Source organism: Salarias fasciatus, chromosome 12 (genome assembly GCF_902148845.1).
Source record: "Salarias fasciatus chromosome 12, fSalaFa1.1, whole genome shotgun sequence".
NCBI classification, from domain to species: Eukaryota; Metazoa; Chordata; class Actinopteri; order Blenniiformes; family Blenniidae; genus Salarias; species Salarias fasciatus.
The window spans coordinates 31,397,854-31,418,460 of NC_043756.1; the positions used below are offsets into that span (position 1 = coordinate 31,397,854).

General features: G+C 49.5%; 2 protein-coding genes across 2 annotated transcripts in view; both read right to left on the reverse strand.

The window, feature by feature from the left end:
- Positions 1–2,754: 2,754 nt before the first annotated feature.
- Positions 2,755–15,818, reverse strand: LOC115398506 (uncharacterized). The gene is made up of 6 exons (XM_030105310.1): positions 15,740–15,818; positions 15,098–15,153; positions 14,724–14,838; positions 13,777–13,809; positions 13,537–13,615; positions 2,755–9,654 (listed from the first exon to the last, which is right to left on the reverse strand). The coding sequence occupies exons 2-6, from the start codon at positions 15,150–15,152 to the stop codon at positions 3,064–3,066; spliced, it is 6,873 nt and encodes a 2,290-aa protein (XP_029961170.1). The 5' UTR covers position 15,153; positions 15,740–15,818; the 3' UTR covers positions 2,755–3,063.
- Positions 15,819–19,560: 3,742 nt separating this feature from the next.
- LOC115397673 (uncharacterized) overlaps positions 19,561–20,607 on the reverse strand; it is a 43,031-nt gene continuing 41,984 nt past the window's right edge. The window contains 1 exon segment of the mRNA XM_030104103.1: positions 19,561–20,511. Coding sequence (XP_029959963.1) covers positions 20,231–20,511 — 281 coding nt within the window. The 3' untranslated portion in view covers positions 19,561–20,230.

The following is a 20,607-nucleotide window of genomic DNA, read 5'->3' on the forward strand; positions in this document are numbered from 1 at the left end:
GGGGACGAGGTGCGGCGAGGGGAAACGCCACCCGGACGACGGCGCTGACACCTTCTGCTCCTTCCCCTGGGCCGAGATGGTTGTGGAGGACCTGTAAGAACACAGCTGGAACGCTGAGGGGGGGGGGGTTCTGTTAAATCCCAACGACAAACATCAGCAAGCCTCAGGATCCCAGTCAACTGTCAACTCCTCTGTTCTGTGTGTGTGTGTGTGTGTGTGTGTGTGTGTGTGTGTGTGTGTGTGTGTGTGTGTGTGTGTGTGTGTGTGTGTGCAGCTGTGGAAACAGGCGGTCTTGTCAGGTCCCGGTCACTGAGCTGGTCTTTGGTGAATACCCCTGTAAGGAGGAGACCAGGTACCTGGAGGTGTCCTACAGCTGTGCCAAACCGCCTCCTCCACCTCCTCCACCTCCGACGCCTCCTCCGCCAAAACCTGACTGTACGTACAATCGCACTCTCACTCCCTTCGTTCCACACACACACACACACACACACACACACTCAAACAGTCCCCGGTGTTGTGTTGAGGCTGTGGTTCAAGGCCCCGTTTCCACGACAACGCTCCAAGCAAAAACGCATCCTTGTCAGAACAGCTTCATGTTCACACGACACTCTGAAAACAGTGTCTGTTTCCACGGCAACGCCAGAAACACACTGACAACCATGTCATTTTCATGTTGGGTCACTAGTTGCTGTTGTCGTGCTGCGGAGAGCAACGTGCTGCAAACCCCGACAATCTGAGCGCCGGACACAGCGTGCAGTGAAGCACGGCCACGGCGGCGTTTTACCGCGCTTCCACGGAGCTGAATCGTTTTCAAAAAGTTGCATTGTCACTGGTTTTGAGCACCGTTGTCACGTGAACAGACAACCGCAACACTGCAGAAGTTTTCTGTTTCACTTGAAAGCAGTAGCGGCCCGTGGCGTGGGGCGCAGGTGGTGGGAGCGCTTGTTTTGTCTGCCCACACTGCCAGTCGCGGGCGGTGCGGTGTTAATTCACTTCCGCATTGGCGGGAGCGCTCGTTTCCACTCCCGTGCATTCAAGGCGCATTCCAAACAACACAACAGGTAGGCAACGATTATTTTTAATAAACTGGTTTCTTCAACACTGCCCGCCTGGAATGCGCGGGTAAGGAAACGAGCGCTTCCGCCAATGCGGAAGTGAATTAACGCCGCACCGCCCGCCGCTGACGGTCTAGGCGAACAAAACAAGCTCTCCCACCACCTGCGCCCCGCTCCACCGGCCGCTACTGCTTGAAAGCATGACCTTCCGAGGTCTGGGGGGGCGGGGCACAGACCGGCAGGGGGCCGCCGACCACGTGTGGCGCCACGCCGTCCCCTGCTGGTCGACCCGAGCTGACGCCTCTCTCTCTGCAGGTGAAGACAAGGCGGCTGCCGAAGTCTGAATTTCCCAGAAGCTCCGACATCAAGCGTCACGTCCTGTGAAGACGCTCAATGTCTCCGTCAGAGACAAGAAGTGTCCAGATGGACGGAAGACCGTCGAGCTAAAGCAGAGAACAGTCACAGTGTTTCCTCTGACCTGACTGAGTGAAATAAAGACTGTTTTCTCTCTCTGGCTTTGATTGAATCGACCGTGAGCAGCAGAAGGTCTGTGATTGGCTGAAACAGGGTTGAACAGTAAATCTACGCTCCTGTTCATCGATGCTGGGACTTTAAACCCGTCGCTGAAGCAACCGGACACCAGAAAATCACTATAATCAGGAGATAAAATGATTCATTCATCAAATGATGAAATTTAAAGAAAATGTTCACATTTGAAATTATTCCCATGTGTGTTCCAGCAGCCTCTAAAGCGGTGGCGTGCAGCCAGGTTCCTACCCAGTGAGGTTCTAGATTCTAGGAACACAGCAAAAACCGAAGGTGGAGGTTCAGAGTTTCTTCAAATCAGTTCATTTGAATTTTTCAACTTCCAAAGATTCACAGCATAAAGCATTTTCTACAGCCTCAGATTCTGACTCTGACTGTCAGCCTTGTATTAGCTCAGCCCAAATCTAAATCATCCAATCAGGATCGGCCAGCCTGAACCAAGAACATACGATACATTGCTCTCACCCACAACAGTTCCCCAAAATAAATAAACTATGAATAAATAATCTACAGAGTCACAGGAAGCAGTTGGCACCACACTGATGGCACAGGAAGTAGTGTGTCCCATGGACACATCTCCAGATGTGTTGAAAGCTAACCGCCGCTCAGAGGGCAGGGGACAGACATCTCCAGATGTGGCTGAAGCTAAAGCTAACTGCTTGCTTACCCAGCAGCACATTTGAGATTGTGATCAAGTGAAGGACTGATCAGATCACACAACACTTCATTGTCATATTTCTGCAGGTTGAACAAATCACTCAGTGAAGAGACATTTGATCTCATGGGATTTTTCAGTCACGGTTTGGAATCTGGAGGCTCATGAAAGCCCGAAACCCCCAGAATTGAACTGAACCCGTGTTCGGTTGAAACTAGTTCAGGAAGATTGGTCTGATTAGAACTCTGACATTATTTGACTTGATCCTATGGTTGGTTTGTGATAAAGTGTGATCCTCTTTCAGCACGATTTCTTCAGATTTTTGAGAGAAAAACCAGCGTTACCTTCAGCCGAGTTAGAGCTCCTAACCATATTTGTAGACCAGGTTAACTGCTGAGTTTTACTCACAGCCGTGGCTCGAGTCGGCCAGTAACAAGCTGCCCATCAGGTGGAGTCTGGGTGGAGGTGGATGGGTGGAGGCATGGAAGACACCGGTCGTCGGATGATCACTGGCTGTTTTAATTTTTCCAATCACTTCGACAACAACTCATAGCGAGTACATACAACCATTACCGAGACAGCGCAGAAGACAAAAACCAACGCTAAACTACCCATAATGCATTTAAATTTAAAGCAGCAGGCCAAGCCTGCAACGCCATGCTCCTGAGAGGAACCTGTCACATTATCATAATTTCTACAAAGTTATAAATCAAAAAGACAAAGTGTGAAATGATTGATGATCGAGTAAGAACTTAGCAAATCAGTGAGAATAACTGAAAGTAAAAGAATCCATGGTCCCACAGATGTCTAAGTCTCATCAGCCATCATGGAATCATTCTCTCCTTCAACACAGCACTCAGTGTCTCTCTGAAGCTTCTGTTGTCGCGCTGCTGTGATTGACTTGGTCAAAAACTGGACAACAAAGGCGCAGTGAAAGAGGACGAGGCTGACGCAGATGACAGAGGTGATGATGAGAGACCACACGGCCTCCTTCTGTCTGAAGTGACACTCTTGAAGCAACCTGTCCACCGACGCCTCCACTCCTCTGAACACCACCACCAAATGACCACATTCATGACGGTCGCTGCTCCAGCCTTTCACAGTAACTCTGGCTCTTTGGTTCAGTCCGTAGAAGTCCAGGAGGACTCCGTCCGGCAGGAGTCGGCAGTCAAACATGAGTTCTGAGTGTGAGCTCAGGTACAGGATATCCACAGCGTCATCTTTAGCACAGTTGTCAATCGTGACTGAAGCGTCTTTGAAAGCCAGCATGTAAACGTCGTTTCCGTCGCCTCCAGCCAGGTAGTCTTCCCCAGTGGACACCAACACGTCGTTTCCGTCGGAGCCTTTCAGAAGGGAACTTTCGTAACCGGACACCAGAAGGTCGGAGTAGATGGTGCCGATGACGGTCTCCACGTCCTTCAACACGTCGCCCTCAGCGTCGGCGTGGCGGCCCTGTCCGGTCAGCAGGTTGACGTAAACCCCTTCCCTCTTCTGATGGTCACCGTGGTACACCACCGTGTCTCTGCCAGGACCTCCGTCCATCACATCCGCCCCTGCTCCAGGAATGAAGACATCCCAGCCAGAGTTCCCCATCAGTGTGTCGTCTCCATCGCCTCCATAAAGGGTGTCGTCCCCCATCCCGCCAATCAACAAGTCACTTCCTCGTCCTCCGATCAGAGAGTCGTCTCCATCCCCTCCATCCAGTATATCATCCTGCCATCCACCAATCAGAGCGTTGTCCTCACGGTTCCCGACTATCAGATTGGACTGGGAAGGACAGCTGTGCACGGTGTGGACCTTGGACAGGTTTCTCTGAGAGCCGAGGTCCAAGTGGCAGTCCACCTGAGACTGTTTCAGGGTGACTTTGAAGGCCTCTGTCTCAAAGAGAGGAAGTGTGGCGTTGAGTGCTTTGAGTTTGAAATGCACCCCGTCAGAGCTCTGGAACTGCAGGTGCTGGTGTTTGGAGTTCCTGTGAAAGTTGAGCAGACTGAAAGTTAAGGTTTCTTCTTTTGCTACGATTGCTACATTCAGATCCTCATCCGTTGAGTCCAACAGGACTTGTCCACCATCAAGGTAATCCATGTCCACCAGCACAGTGTCAATACTTTCATCTTGAGCAAAGTTATCGATCATGACGTCCTTTCCATACCCATGTTTGATGATGTACATGTCTTTTCCTTCCCCCCCACACATCAGTGCTCCCCCTGTGTACGGATCCAGCACATTCTCCTTGTTGTTTCCCACCATGATGTCAAAACCTGAGGAGCCGTACATTTCTCGGACTGACTCCACCTCCTCCATCCTCATCACTTTGCCAGCTTTGCCACAGAGCATTTTGTCCTGTGAGTGAGAGCTTCTGTATCTGTAGCAGGGGGGACGAGTGTGGGGTGGTGGAAGTGTCTCGGGTTGCTGGTTTCTGTAATCAACGGTTGAAGGCAACAGTAACTCCTCTCCACAGCTGCTCATGTCGGTCTTCAGTCCAGCTGTGACGCCGTCACTGGTTTTGATCTGCAGGTGCTGATGATTCTTTGAAACAAACCAGTTTTGCAAAGTAACCGCTTTTGAGCCTCTTACCTCTAAGACGATGCTGCGTCCCTGACAGCGACATCTGATATTCTTGTATTCCTCCTTCAAGAAGAGAACGTCCACGTCCAGATCTGGTGACAGGTTGTTGATGGTTTTTCCTCCTGAACCTGGACTTGGTGTGATGATGTACCAGTCCTCTCCTCCTCGACCCTCCAAGAAATCGTTTCCACTTCCTGGGTAGATGACGTTGTGTTCCTTGTTTCCTTTGATGACGTCGTCTAAGTTTGACCCGCGGACCTCCGTCACGCTGTTTAAAGCCTCGTCCTCCTGAAGGTCCACCTTCAGAGCGGAGGTGGAGCGGCTGTAGTCCATGCTGTGACTCTTCAGGCATCTGCTGAAGACGTCCCTCTGCTGGCAGTCGGCCTTGTTTTCTGAGATTGAGGAAGTGATCAGATCCTTGGTGACGATGAGCAAGTGTCTGTCTGCTGAAGACCTGAACCAGTTCTTGATGGTCACGCTGAAGACCACGTTGTCCTGGACAGCTGACAGAAGAGCATCGGCCCCTCGTACAGTCACTGTGACAGCATGAAGAGCAGCTTCTAATATCAGCAGGTCTGTTTTATTGTCTGTGGAGTAATTTTCAACAACCACTGTGGACTGCTGTCGGCCCGTCACCATGTATATGTCTTCTCCTTCACCACCAATCAACAGGTCTCTCCCTCCTCCTCCATCTATCAGGTTGTTCTCTTTATTTCCAATGAGTACGTCATCAAACGGAGATCCCAGGATGTTTGTGACAGTTTGTAAAAGAGGCTGTGAAGCTTTGACGGTCTGACCGCTTTTGGAGAACATCTTGTTGATTCCTCTGGCCACCAGCCGGACTCTGGAAACGATGGCGGAGGAGACCTCAAACAAGACTCCGTCTCCTGACAGCATGGTCATGTGACGATACAGCTCCCCTGAAAACCAGTTCTGGATCATCACTGTGTGGCTGCCCTCATATGTCAGCACTACATGGTTTCCAGATTTGGACACAGAGATATGGCTGTAGTCCACACTGAAATGAAGCGTGTCTGGTTCTTTGGCGGGGTCGTAGTTGTTAATGACGGTTTTTCCTCCGTTTGCAGGAATAATATACGTGTCTTTCCCAGCAGAACCTTCAACATGACTTTTCTGTGGACCAAGGAAGAAAATGTCATCACCTGGTTCTCCATAAAGATTGTAGTAGTAACTCAGCATGACTTCCATGGTTTGTTGGTCTGATGATTTCTGAACTGCAAAGAAATGATTTGAATCCCTGTTTCCCCTGTAGGTCCCATACCTTGTATTAGATAAAGTTTCATAACCTGAAACCACTCTCACAGAGCCCACTGGTATGAACATGAGTACTTTTTTTGTTACAGTTTTGTACTCTAAGCTGTGTGATTGTCCCAGACCAAGAACAATGTCTTTACTTCCACTGGTATAGATGTCCCAGCAGTTCTTCCCAAAACTGTTTTCACTGGAAACAAAATAGTCCATGCAGAGTTTGGCTGGATCCTGGTCAGCAAGGCAGAAGTCAATACCTCCTCCATTCCAGGAGGCAGAACCACTGGTGAAGTCAATGGCAGTCCTTCCATCCTGCGTTGTGATTTGGTAATAGTCGTGATGATCTGAAATCTGTGCGACAAGTCTTCGTCCATTCTCAATTTCTTCATAACCCCAATCATAAAACAGACTTGCCACACGAATTGCAAAACGCAACAAACCTTTTCCCAAACCAACAAATGCGGCACCAATTCTTTGCAGGATTCCGGCGTTAGCCGGGAGTCTGTCCAGTTCGCTCTTGATGGCCACATAAACATCGTCAATGACGATCCGGACGACGGACAGAGCCAGACTGATCGGGATTAAAATAGGTGCGAGCTCAGGCTGGACAAGGGCTACGATATCTAAAGCAATCATCGTAGCATCTAATGCAGCGTCAATGTATCCCAGAGTGTCACCTCTCCTAAAATCTTCAACTAAACTGTAAACCCCAAATCCAATGCCCACGATGGGTACAGCTATCATTGCTCTCCTCATTGCAGGGCTCTTCATGATGGCGGCTGCAGCTTTGCCGATTCTCGTCTCTGTGGACAAAGCTTGTTTTGCAACAACAGCTGTGGTCATGGCCGCTACTCCATGTGCTGTTTGTAAAGTTCCCACCACGCCGGCTTGGATGTCTCCATGTTCAAAGGCAGTGACGGCTCCCTTCATCCCCAGCATGAGACCCAGAACTCCAACAGCGTCTCCAATGTGCTCCACCTTCTTGTTGACTTGGTGGGAAGGTTTGGAGCTGTGAGTCTCCATGTCTCCAACTGCTGTGTTGATGCTCTTCAGCATCTTCTCATTGTACTGTCTGCTCTCTGCAGATAACTCCGTCCTGAATTCTATTGGCTGAGCATCAGCTCCCTCAGGCACAAGCTGACACACAAACTCTCCGTTTTCTAGTTTGGCTGTTCCTTCTTTCACACGCCACTTGGCCAGATTTTCACCATATTTTTCTGTCAGCTTAACACGAATCTCCTCGGTTATCGACGCAGAGGCTCTGGAGAAATAGGACTCGTGTTTGAAGGAGCTCTCTAATTCTGAAGCGGAGTTTAAATCTCGTAGTGTCACATAGCCATCCCCATGACCGCCCAGTGATCCAGATGCTTTTGGCTGTTGTGCCTCAATCATTTCTCTGAATTTGTTATAATCCTCTGTGAAGGACTGAGCAGGAGCATCATCTGTGAAGACCTTGTATTTTTGTGCGAGTTCTCTCATTGAACCGAGGACTTTATTCTGATCAACAGTTTTCATCCACTTTGTGAAAAAGTCCATTTCCAGGTTTGCGACTTCTTTCAGGTTGTTCAGTTTACTTGAATCTCCAGGATCTGCTGCACCACTGAATCCTCGTTTGTCTCCGTTCACCCAGCTTCCTCCTCTTGCCATTGGATGGTCCTCAAAAAAGAACTTAGTACCTTTCGGATCAAAGTTTCCAGCCAATTCAAGAGCCATAAGAGTTAGAGGGAGTGTCCGGAAGTTTCTGGCAGATTCAGAAATGATGGATGCTGTGAAATATGTGGCGTACCAGGCCTTAGTGGCTGCTGGGAGTCTAAGTTGCTCTCCCTGAAAGATAGATCTTACAAATGCAACATACTCTCCTTTTTTCGTAATTGCTCCTCTCATGGCGGTGTAGCTTTCTTTTCCAACCTGTCTTTTTATATACCCTCTCACCTCCTCAATTCTGTTGTTGTTTCCCATTTGATTGTTGTCAAGTTTCTTTCCAACTGGAAATGCATAAAGACTTTCAGGATCAATCTTCAGGATCCAGTCATCGACCATCACGTAGGTGACTTTATTTTCTCTGTTCTTTGCGTAGTGACGAACAACATTTCGAACATCTTCTCCTGATCTGACCTCATAACATTCTTGAAGGACTCGTCTTATTTGTTCCTCGTTGTCCATCCATCTTATATTGTTCCCGTCTCTTTCTGCTATCGTGAATTGTTCTCTCAGTGGTTGGTTGTTGTTGAGTCTGATTTTCCTTGGAGGTGGTTGATCAGGATGAAAAAGAGCCCAGGTCAGTCCCTCCAGTTCCTCCATGTAATTCTTTCTTTGGTACACTTCATGCTTGTTGCCCCCCTCAAAAATGTCCAGGTTAACAAATCTTCTTGGTTCTTCTGGCCAGATGTTTGTGTCGACGTTGGCTTGGGCTCCTTGGTTTTTGTTTTGTCCTTTTTTTGGTTTAACAAGAAAGTTCCGTTCGTTAGTAAAAACTGCTTCTCCTTTACTACCAGCCTCATTTCTGATGACGACCTCTCCATTCCGGTCCAGAGTTGCAACCACTTTCTTGCTGTCATCTTTATGTTTCCACTGCACTCCATCTGGAGAGAGTTCTTGGGTGATTTTCTCTCCGGTGTGTCGGACTTGGACCACAGCATTCCTCGCATGCAGCTTGGTTTTGATGCCGGCGGTCTGGAGCTCCTTCAGCAGAGATTTGATAAAATTTGGATCTGATCCGACCTCACATCCCACCACACTGGTAGTTTTGATGGTGTTGCTGACCCTGGAGGTCCTCTGAATGATTCTACTCACGTCTTCGGGTGTGAACCCCGCCAGTCTCATCTCTCCAGAGCCATCTCGGACCCCGTGGCCGACCAGCACCAGCCTGCTGTCCGCAGACAAAGGAGTGGATTCACCATGAATCAGTTTGAGTCTGTGGTTCTGATCCAGCTGGTAGACTGAGCTGACTGATGGATGCTTCTCATATAGAGAAGTAGCAGCTTGTCTGACCACAGGGTGATCTTCCAGAATGACGATCTGCTGGTGGTCGTACTGTGTGCTGTGATCAACTGCTCTTTGTGGAATCTGGTAGGAGGAGACTGAGTTGGGCTGATCCATCACCTGGTAAATGTGATGATTGCCATGGTTTATTTCCAGGACTGCTTGGAGGGCCCGGGCCATGGAAACACGAATGAAGCTGTGTTGGAAGTCCGTGGTGGTGTTTCCATCCAGAGAGAAAACTGGAGCTGCTCTCAGTGGTGTTGTCAAGAGCAGATCGGCAAGAGCTGAGCCAGAAAGGTCCGACACAGTGAGTCCGTCTTCTGAAACACGTCCAAATACCTTGACCACAGTGGAGCTGTCCACCTCTGGTAGGCAGGAGTCATTGAGCAGGCACCCTTTGCTGATGATGGCTGAGTAATGAGGATCGGTGTAGTACTCCTGTTGGGCTCTGGCTTTGGTGGACTTCTCTTCATCAGTCAAGACCAGAAGCTTCTGGCTGTAGCTGTGTGAGATCTCTGAAGCGCTGATCAGCCAGTCTTCAACCTTCTGCTCCTCAATCTTTGCCAAGAAGTTGTCAAAATCCTACAAAACAAAGAACAGCGAATACTTCAAAAATATGAACACATGATTAAACTTCCTCTTTCAATTTGTCACGAAAGTCGCTTTCAAGAAGTCACACACTCTGTTATTCTCAGTTCCTCGTTTCCTGTTACCCAATGTGATCACCGTTGGAATAACACTTCCTTGTCATGTAGTCAGTGATTGTCCTGGCTGGTTTTGTTCCATAGGGAAGCATCTCAAATCTCAAGCTTTGCTGACAGGGGTTGCTGGTGGTACTGACACATGTCCTGTTGCGTAAGTCGCATAAGAGGGACACTGGACGACACATATATTGAATCTGACTATCCAGCTGGTGTGCTGGTCATTACAAAAAATAAAAAATAATTTGGATGACAATTCGGCACCCCTTCCATGGTGCCCGAGGTGACCACCGTGGTCAGCTATGGCCCGGGCTGGCCCTGCGAATCGTGCCAACACAAGTTACGGGTGCTGACAGCAACAGGAACTTGTTGGGATTCACAGAACACAAAGATTTTATTTGTTTGTCTTGATGTTAGAAGTAAACATGAGTCTCCAACACGTGGCTGCCGGATGGTACTCCAGGGGGTCCCTCGCCCCAGAGGGGTCCCTCATCCCAGAAGGCCCTCTCACCCCAGAGGGACCTCTCACCCCAGAGGGACCTCTCACCCCAGAGGGGCCTCTCACCCCAGAGGAATTCCTCACCCCAGAGGGACCTCTCACCCCAGAGGGATTCCTCACCCCAGAGGGGTCCCTCATTATTCTTCTGACGCGAAAACTTTGCTGGAAAACTCGTCCTGCACCATTTGGAGCAGCATTACAAAAGTCACATCATAACGTGTGTAAATTCCTGGCGTGGTGTGCTATGACTTTTCTCGGTGTTCTGGTGAAAAATACCTGAAAAACCAGAATTTTTTTCCCATGTATTCTGGATGAGAGTCGCCCAACAATCACACAAAAATCCTTCCTGAACAACTCCACTGTGAGTCGCCATACTTTCATGTAGATACGTCATTTTCACAGCAAAACGTAGGCATTTTTGTCCTCTACGCAGATGTGAAAACCTCATTTCAGTATCTTTTACCAAATTTAAATGATGAGCCTTCAAGTGTGGAGAGAATTTCAGCCGTTTTTGGAGTTTATAATGGGTGTGTATTGGAGAGGCTAGAGTGGGAGAAAGGAATTTAGAGTGTGAGAAGCTCTGGATTTAATCCAAAAAATAATTCTCTCTCTCATCCCTCCGTCCACATTTCTGGCTCAATCTGCACAAATTATACCTCCAAACGTAGGGATTTTTGTTGCTCGCAACGCTCGCAATCTGGTTATTTGATCTCTACCTCAAACGGTTCTCTCTCCAGAGGCATTTGTTTGAGGAGAGTGCAGGATTTTCTCCCATCCGCTCCAATGCATTTTGGAGAGAGATTTTCTTGCCTGAATCAAGAAGTTCACACATCTTTCCAAACTCGCTGTGGCTGAATGGATGATCCTACAGACATGAAATATTCAGGATGAATCCATGGAAGGCTTGTAACTCAGAAAGTAAAATTTTTGGGGTGGAATTTCCATTCTTGGTTCTCATACAATGCCATTTCTTCAACCATGCGCACTGCATGAAAAAGTGCTGAGTCACTGTCATGGCTGGTGAGTGGAGCTCGTTTCCATGGCAACAGAGCAGCTGCAGGAGTATGGAGGAGTTATACGAACAAACACACACACACACACACACACACACACACACACACACACACACACACACACACACACACTCGGCAGCAGGTTGCAGCCACAAAGCCACATTTTCCGTGGGAATTGTCTTGTTTAATTGCTGCTATTCTCTGGGCCTTTGGAAAAGTTCCGATCTGAACACGGCTCTGTGTGCGCCTACTTCCAGTCTATTATCATCAATGCGGTATTGGATTTTTCTTCAACTACGACAGCTTTGGCTCCGACTGTGGCTCAGGCAACAGTTATGTTTGTGACTTCAGAGCTGAAGTTTCCAGAAGATTACTGAGAGGAGCTGATTCAAGGGCTCAGTGTCAGCGAGCGTCTGGGAACAGAACGGATTTGTTTTCACATCAACTCTGTTTCAGTTCTGCTGCGATGGAGACTTTAGATGAACACAGTCATAATCCAAAAGGACAACGTCAGTCACCAAAACCTCAGAAATGTTTAGGTCTCTGAAAACGTGTCTAAAATCTGCCCCTGGTTATGTTGGGAATGTGTTACATGTCCAGACAGGTCCAGGTTCTCAAAAGTTCCCTCCTGGATTGTCAAAAGGAACAGTAAAGTCAGTCAACATATGTAAAGAGTAATAATCAACACACAGCAAGCAATATTTGACTATATTTTTCATTTCCTTGTATCCTAGCTTATGTTAAAAACATGAAATCCATTTTTCTGTTCGTAATATGTCCAAACTTCTGAAGCACGTTGTCATTGGTCAAGCAGCCCCCAAAGGGCTTCACTCTGTCGGTCACATGGACCCAGAGAGCTCAATCCGTCTTTCCAGAGCAGTTCAGGGACTCTTGGTCAGGACGCTTCAGCACATGACGGAGGGAGATCTGCACAAGAACCTGCTCCAGCAGCGAAGTCACGGCCGCCCAGCGTAGCTTACGAGCAGCACTGCCAGATTCAGACAACTGAAGTTAAATCACTGGATTCTTGAAGGTATAATACAGGATTTTCTCAAAAAGACGAAGGCAAATGTCTGCTACTCACTTTTTGAACAACGCGCATGCGCCAGACCATCGCCCGGCTCTCCTGCTTCTCCCAGGAAATGCGCGATCTCCCCTTCTCCGGCGTGCACGGCTCTGTTTACAGTTTCGGCCTCGTTCATACATAAAGCTTGTTTTCCGAAACAGTTCCAGTTTCATTATGTCAGACTCGCCATCGGTCAGTACTAGCTCAGAAGCTCACCGGCTACAGAAACACTCTGAATGTGCAAAAGGGAGAAGCTGATTGGGCGAAAGCACCACGTCAGAATGATTGACAAACAGACCCACCAGTTATTTAGATGATCCACCCGGAAATCAAAGCAAATAGAAAATCCTGTATTACACCTTTAATCTTACTGATGTGCTGTTTGACCGTGTTTCCTCCAGAATGTTGAAGAAAGTGGAGTTTGGCACATCTCTGCTGCCTCTCTGATGGAGGCTGCCTTCGACGTTCATTTATCCACGGAGAAAAGCTCTTTCAGGCATGAGGCTGGACTACAAGCATGGAGGATAGCATGCGGTGTGGATCTCCTCCACAGGTCCCTGATGGAGGCGTGGCTGTGAGAACAGGTGGGTTCACGCTCAGGTGACGACCCTCGGGCGCCGGCGGGCTGGGCGAGCTGCTCCTATCTAATCTCTACTGGGGTGAGGAGTGTGTCTTCAAGGTTTCTGATAGCAGCGTCTCTGCTCCACGTCGAGCTGCAGAGAGTTTAAAGTTCTCTTCAGGCTGAAGCTGCAGCGAAAACAGAGCAATGACCTCACTGACGATTTATCAGAGCTTCAGGAACCGAACAGCCGCAAATCATGTTCCGACCAGACCACTGGGCACGAGTGGAACTGGGGCAGCTCGAAGCAAAACCCGGACAAACACCTGCAGACTCCTTGTGTCTCCATGGCAACCAGAGGAACACCTGCAGACTCCTTGTATCACCACGGCGACCGAAGGAACACCTGCAGGCTCTGACCAACGTTGATTCAGCACTGTTGAGTTTGAATCTGGACACAGTTGAAGTTCCTCAGCTGTCTGCAGCTGCTGAGTCTCTGCACCAGACTGCTGTGGTTGGACCTGTTGATCATCCCTGATCTGCATCATCAGGTCAACATGGAGGACGGCAGCAGATGCACTGGTACCGTCAGATGCTTCCTGCTCTTCCTGAGAGAATCCACTCACCTGTTCCCTTCGACTGACACAAGAGGTGAAGTTATCACATCTCTGAAGAGTCTTCAGCCAACTCATCGGATCGTCAGCTCTGAAAGACGGACACACAATAAGACGGGGTGAACACACACACGAAACCCGAGAATCATAAAGCCACAGCCATCCACTACAGTATAAGGCATCGGAGCAGAAACACAGGAAAGCGTGAGGAGAACTTCAGGACACAGACAGGACACAGCACCACATCCTCACCTGAGCCCGGCCGCCCTCGCTCTCCTCGTCTGTCTGGGAGGAAACAGGCAGTCAGGAGCCGCTCACACCGAGAACAGAAAAGTTTCACCACATTTTGAAAACCCTGCGACTTCATATCCAAGGAAACAGCAAAGCGCAACTTTTCTGAAACTGGATCTGGTCCTGCTTCTGGTCCTGCTCTTGGTCCTATTCCTGGTCCTGGTCCCAGTCCAGATCCTCCTGGACTTTGTAGTTTTAGAGCTGACAGTCACCGTAACAACAGTCCAACTTGGTGTTCTGTCCGTAAGAATGTCTGAGTTCTCCGTTGTTCATGCTGATGTGTTGTTCTCCAGTTTCATTACAAAAACAAACAGCGGCAACTAGTGGACACACATGGGTACTGCACGGTTCTCAACATGTCAGGTCTCTGAAGAGGAGCAGCAGTTAAAGGTATAATACACGATTTTGATTTCCGGGTGGATCACCTAAATAACTGGTGGGTCCGTTTGTCAATCATTCTGACGAGCTGCTTTCGTAAGGCGGTTCTCCGTGCTCGCGCCCAATCAGCTTCTCCCTTTTGCGCATTCAGAGTTTTTATGTAGCCGGTGAGCTTCTGAGCTAGTACTGACCGATGGCGAGTCTGACATAATGAAACTGGAACTGTCTCGGAAAAAAAGCTTTATTTATGCGCGAGGCGGATCGCAGAAACTGTAAACAGAGTCGCGCACGCCGGAGAAGAGGAGGTCGCGCTCGTACACTTCTGCGTTTCCTGGGAGAAGCAGGAGAGCCGGGCGGATGGTCTGGCGCATGGCGTCGTTCAAAAAGTGAGTAACAGACGTGGGGCTTCGTCTTTTCGAGAAAATCGTGTATCAGACCTTTAAGTTGGAGAACATGATTCTGATCAGGTTTCAGTCGCCTGGTCCAGACCATGAACTGAGAGCTGAGTGTGTGTTGTGACGTTCTGTTACCTCTGAGCGGAGAACCCCTGCAGACTGTGGTGGGACATGTGATGGGACAGTCCTCGGAGGCGGTGCAGGGCAGCTACGTCCGGACCGAGCTCCTCCCACTCGTCTTCTGCCAGATCTGTCCAAGCAGAAGAAACTTCACTCTCATCCACATTCTTACACACTTCTCACTTCTCTGAAGGTTCTGCTGGTTTTCAGTCTGTGCTGGACTGAAGGTGGAGCTGAGCTGGAACTCAGACCTCCACCCTCACCTGAATTCTACTGAAAGAAACACCAGGAGGCTGAGAGAAGTGAGGCTGTGACTGGTTCTAGACGGATTCTCCTCCTCTGGGTCTGGTTCTGCAGAAAGTAGATTTCCATAGAGATCTTCTACTTACTGAAGCCCTCCGTGAGGATGAGGAGGCCGAAGAGCAGGAAGGTCTTCAGAACCATCCTGCAGACAAACATCACATCAGACAAGTCCTGCTATTTATGAAGCTTTTAAAGGTCTTTGATGGCAAACAGAACAGTTTGTTAAAACATTGTGTGTCAGCAAAATGTAAATGTGAACACACACACACACACACTTCTGACATTGTCTCTGGAGGAAGCAATGAATTCAGGATGTGGTCTGGGTACTAGAGCCAGTGGAAATATTTCTTCATTAAATCTGTGTGTGTGTGTGTGTGTGTGTGTGTTCTTGTATTTCTATCCTTGTCGGGGCCAAATGTCCCCACAAGGATAGCAAAACGTGGAACGACGTGCCTTGTGGGGACCTTTTTCCGGTCCTAAGTAGGAGAAACAGTGTTTTCTTGACCATGTTGTTGTTACTGAAAAAAGTAAAAGTGCAAAAACATTTCTTTAGGGTTAGGCTTTGTTGTGGTGTGGGTTAGGGTTAGGGTAAGGGTCAGGGTTAGGGGCTAGACATGAATGGGAGTCAATGGACGGTCCCCACAAGGATAGAAATACAAGACTCTGTGTGTGTGTGTGTGTGTGTGTGTGTGTGTGTGTGTGTGTGTGTGTGTGTGTGTTTGACCTACCTGCTGGACCCTGCTGGACTGTCCTCGGTCTGTCCCTCCTGAGTCGTCCTGGCAGAACAAAGAGCTGTGATCTTGTCAGAAAGTGAAAGTAAAGCTCAGGAAGGGTTCTGGGGCGTTTCAGTCGCTGTTTACAGTCACATCAGTCACATTTCCAAGAAGCCTGCTCCTTATCTCGGTTTTTTTCTTTCTTGGTTTTCTGTACTGGTTCCTTTTCTTCAGAGGTCTTTATGCCAAGGCGTGACTCTCTTGACGAATCGAGACAGAAACTAATCAGACCCTTGGAAACAAAAAATCTCCCAGTTTGATGAACGTGTGTTAGCTGCTTAACTCCAGTGTTTCCTGAGGGGGGGGGGTCCTTCACTCTGAGGGGGGGTCCTTCACTCTGAGGGGGGTCCTTCACTCTGAGGGGGGGTCCTTCACTCTGAGGGGGTCCTTCACTCTGGGGGGTCCTTCACTCTGAGGGGGGGTCCTTCACTCTGAGGGGGGTCCTTCACTCTGAGGGGGGGTCCTTCACTCTGAGGGGGGTCCTTCACTCTGAGGGGGGGTCCTTCACTCTGAGGGGGGTCCTTCACTCTGAGGGGGTCCTTCACTCTGGGGGGTCCTTCACTCTGAGGGGGGCCTCCACTCTGAGGGGGGCCTCCACTCTGAGGGGGTCCTTCACTCTGAGGGGGGTCCTTCACTCTGAGGGGGGGTCCTTCACTCTGAGGGGGGTCCTTCACTCTGAGGGGGTCCTTCACTCTGGGGGGTCCTTCACTCTGTGGGGGGGTCCTTCACTCTGAGGGGGGTCCTTCACTCTGAGGGGGGGTCCTTCACTCTGAGGGGGGTCCTTCACTCTGAGGGGGGGTCCTTCACTCTGATGGGGGTCCTTAACTCTGTTGGGGGGTCCTTCACTCTGAGGGGGGGTCCTTCACTCTGAGGGGGGTCCTTCACTCTGAGGGGGGGTCCTTCACTCTGAGGGGGGTCCTTCACTCTGAGGGGGTCCTTCACTCTGGGGGGTCTTTCACTCTGAGGGGGTCCTCCACTCTGAGGGGGGCCTCCACTCTGAGGGGGTCCTTCACTCTGAGGGGGGCCTCCACTCTGAGGGGGTCCTTCACTCTGAGGGGGGGTCCTTCACTCTGAGGGGGGGTCCTTCACTCTGAGGGGGTCCTTCACTCTGAGGGGGGCCTCCACTCTCAGGGGGTCCTTCACTCTGGGGGGGTCCTTCACTCTGAGGGGGGTCCTTCACACCGGGAGTTGGTCCCGGTCCTCTGCTGGGGTCACTGCACTCGGGTCCTCTGGTCCCGGCTGGCCTGGGGGGCTCCACACCTCGGTGTGCGGGTTCCCCTTGGTCTGACGGGGTCGGGGGTCGAGCGCTGGGGCCTCAGTATTAATGACCTTCGCCTTCTCCTGGTGTGGACGCCCCACTGGTAGTGTTTTCCCATGATGCTTAGTGCCATGCCATGTCTCCTCTGCCTTGCTATGGGCAAAAATTGGGTGTATGTCTGTCTGTGTGTGTGTGTGTGTGTGTGTGTGTGTGTGTGTGTGTGTGTGTGTGTGTGTGGGTGTGTGTGTGTGTGGTGTACACTTATTGATGGTGCGGTTTTTATTCTTTTGTTTTTATGACTGTTTTTACTGTTCAGCACTTCGCGTTGTCTTTATTATCATGAAAAGGGCGATATAAATAAAGTGTGATTTGATTTGATTTGAACTCTCTCAGCAGTGAATCAGAGCGGCTGCAGGCCGTGTGGCAGAGGGATCTCGGTGGGGAGACTGAAGATGGCGAATGGGCAATATTGGTGTGTGATTGTGGTGAATATGAGAGAGAAGCAGGGAGTAAACTCACACAATACAGCATAATGCATAGATGCAGCATGTTGACTATATAGGCTGAAACTTTTGGATGAAACCTTCACAGCCTGTGGGATTGGTTTGATCAGACCTTTCCGGAGTCAGTTTCTGAATATCTGAAGTGACTGGCTCCGATCACAAATCTCCAAAATCCAAAGCTCTGCTCACTGGGGGACACATCTCTGCTGCCCAGTGTGACTTCTCGGTCGTCTCAGTGGAGACAACAGCTGCATGCCGAGTCATCCGGAGACACCGGACAGCTCCAGAAACCCCTCAGGTGAAGGAACGGGTCTCTAATGACCGGAGCGGCGTCCTGTGAATGGAGGCTGAGCAGATTAACTGATGACAGGGAGGAAGGGGAGTCCTGTTGGGACAGACGTTGGGACTCGATAATGTCCTTTGCTGAGATTCAGTGTGTCTGTTCGCCTTCTGTATATGTAAGATGTGTTGGGTCGGTGGCCAAGGTTGCTTAGCTGTGTGTTGCTTACAGATGTTGAGTTTGTCATATGCCATGTCTTCGAAAACATCAATAAAAACAAGTTAAAAAGACAGATCAAAAGTCAAAGTCAGATTAAATTTTTAACTGTAGATAGCATTTGCAAAAGAATAATGAAACACCTCAGATGTATGTCAGTAGATGTCTGTTCATCCATGTAAAAGCTGTCCTTGAATGATCAGAGCTCTGTATGGCCGCAGCTCTCTCACATCACCGTCCACTCTCTGGTCAAGATGTTTCAGCTTGGTGCTTTCTCTTGATTTGGGGGAGACAGAGGAGACAGGGGGACATGGGGGGACACATGGAGAGATGGTGGAGACGGGGGTAGACAGAGGAGACACAGGGAGACGGTTGTTATGCGTTCCGTTGGTTGTTATACGGTTGTTTTGGTTCCTTCTGTTGCTTCAGTGCTTTCAGGTGCTTCGGGTGCTTCGGGTGCTTCAGGTGCTTCAGGTGCTTCAGGTGCTTCAGGTGCTTCGGGTGCTTCGGGTGTTTCAGGTGCTTCAGGTGCTTCGGGTGCTTCGGGTGCTTCAGGTGCTTCAGGTGCTTCGGGTGCTTCAGGTGCTTCGGGTGCCTCCCACCTAAACCAGCCCCGCCCACTCTGCATCCACATTTGGATTTTGGACTTGGGTCTGGGGACAAGGCAGTCCAAGAGAATGTGACGGAGCAGTGAAACGGCCGAGCCGATTAACGCTGCTGCTTTTTGTTTTTAATTTTTGGGGGCGCCATCACTGTGTAGCTTCTTCCAAAACAGACGTGACAGAGATTACGGAGAAGACCTTTAACCATCGTCTGAAAGCTGCAATCAGTAAAGTTATGGCCAAAATACCAAGAATTAGAAGAATCAAGCAGAGCCACAGTCTGGTGAGGTTCTGACAGGAAAGGACCTTTTCGCGTGTCTTTGCGTGTCGAGAAGCTAGAGCTAAAGAGCTAAAGCTAACTCTTAGAGAAGCTAACGCATTTTGATGACGTATTGGCTTTGAAGCGCTGATTGGCTGAAGCGCTGAAGCGCTGTCAGTCAAAGGAGTAACCGATGCCCCCTGCACGAAGTTTGTATTGCCTTGTCCCCAGACCCTCCCCAGCTCCACAGTCCTTGTGGCGTGGGCGGGGCTGGTTTACGAGGCTAGCTCCCACCGCCCGGCCTTCCACCTGCTCCGCTCAGGCCTCCATTTCGCCACCTCGCTCCAGAGGACCCTTCATTTCTGTGAAAATCTCATCAGGTTGGAGTTGATTTCTTGTCCCAGGTGTTGAGTTTCATGTGGTAAGCTGTCACTGTCTCCTCGGAGCTCCGTTTTCAGCTACTTCATGAGTCGCTTCCGGCGCTGTCCGCTACCCAACAGGACTCCTGTTAGCGTGACCTGACGTCTTGAGGTTTTGGGATTTGTGTCCTCTTTTCTGGCCTTCAGCCATTCTCTTCTCAGTTCTGGAGCTGTTTATTGATTATTGAGACCAGAGAACAACCAGTCTGCAAGTTTTCACTAGAAAGAAGAGATCACAGTAAAGCCCAACAGAAATTTATTTCAGCCAAGAAATGTGATTCGATACATTTAGTGAAAAAGAAATAAACCAAAAAAACTATTTTTAATGAGCCTTCGACTCCCCACAGACTGCTCCTCTCCAGGCTCGGGTCTGAATGGCACGTTTGAAATATTCAGAGCTACTTCTATAGTTCCATTCAAACTCAGAGGTTTTAGAAAAGCGAACATCAGGAATGATTTAGAAAAAATCAAAGTAGCTCAAATCAGATCCATTAGCTTGAATTTAGAAAGTGAACCAAGAAAAATACACCTACTGTCATTTAGAAACAAACAGACTCCAATTTATTAACGCTGATTGTGGAAGGAAAAAAAGTGAATCGAGTTCAAGCAGCTAACAGTTAGCACTCAACAGTTAGCAGCCACCAGCTAGCTCCTACCCGTTAGTTACCAATGTTTAGCAGCTAACAGCTAGCCCCTACCCATTAGTGACTAACGGTTAGCAGCCACCAGCTAGCTCTGACCCGTTAGTGACTAACAGTTAGCAGCTAGCAGCTAGCTCTGACCCGTTAGTGACTAACAGTTAGCAGCTAGCAGCTAAAGGTGTGAGCAGTGCTTCAGTAAAGGTTGCAGTGGAAAGTAACACCAAACGGTGGACTCTGAGCAGAAGTGCTGTTGGCGCCACTTGGTGGATCATTTGAAGGTGATCAGGTACTCCGGGTACGCCTGGATGTCACTGAACACCACGAACATGGATGGAGCGGCGGTGTTGTCGGTGACGCTGTCGTACAGGTTGGCGACGTTCCCGGACTTGTAGGGAGGTGTGATGAGGCCCGGTTTACCCTGGGTGTACTCTCCAACCAGAACCCTGGCCTGGAACATGCGCCGGATCCCACTGGCGTCCGGTTTGGCGTAGTTCCGTGCTGAGTAGACCGGGTCCACCGCAAAGTAGGATCCATTTCCGTACATGGCACCTGCAGAGAGAGCACAGAATGACCGATCTCTGTTTTTCAGTCTGAAACCGGGTCTGAAACTGGCTCTGGAACTGATCTAAACCCAGATCTGACACT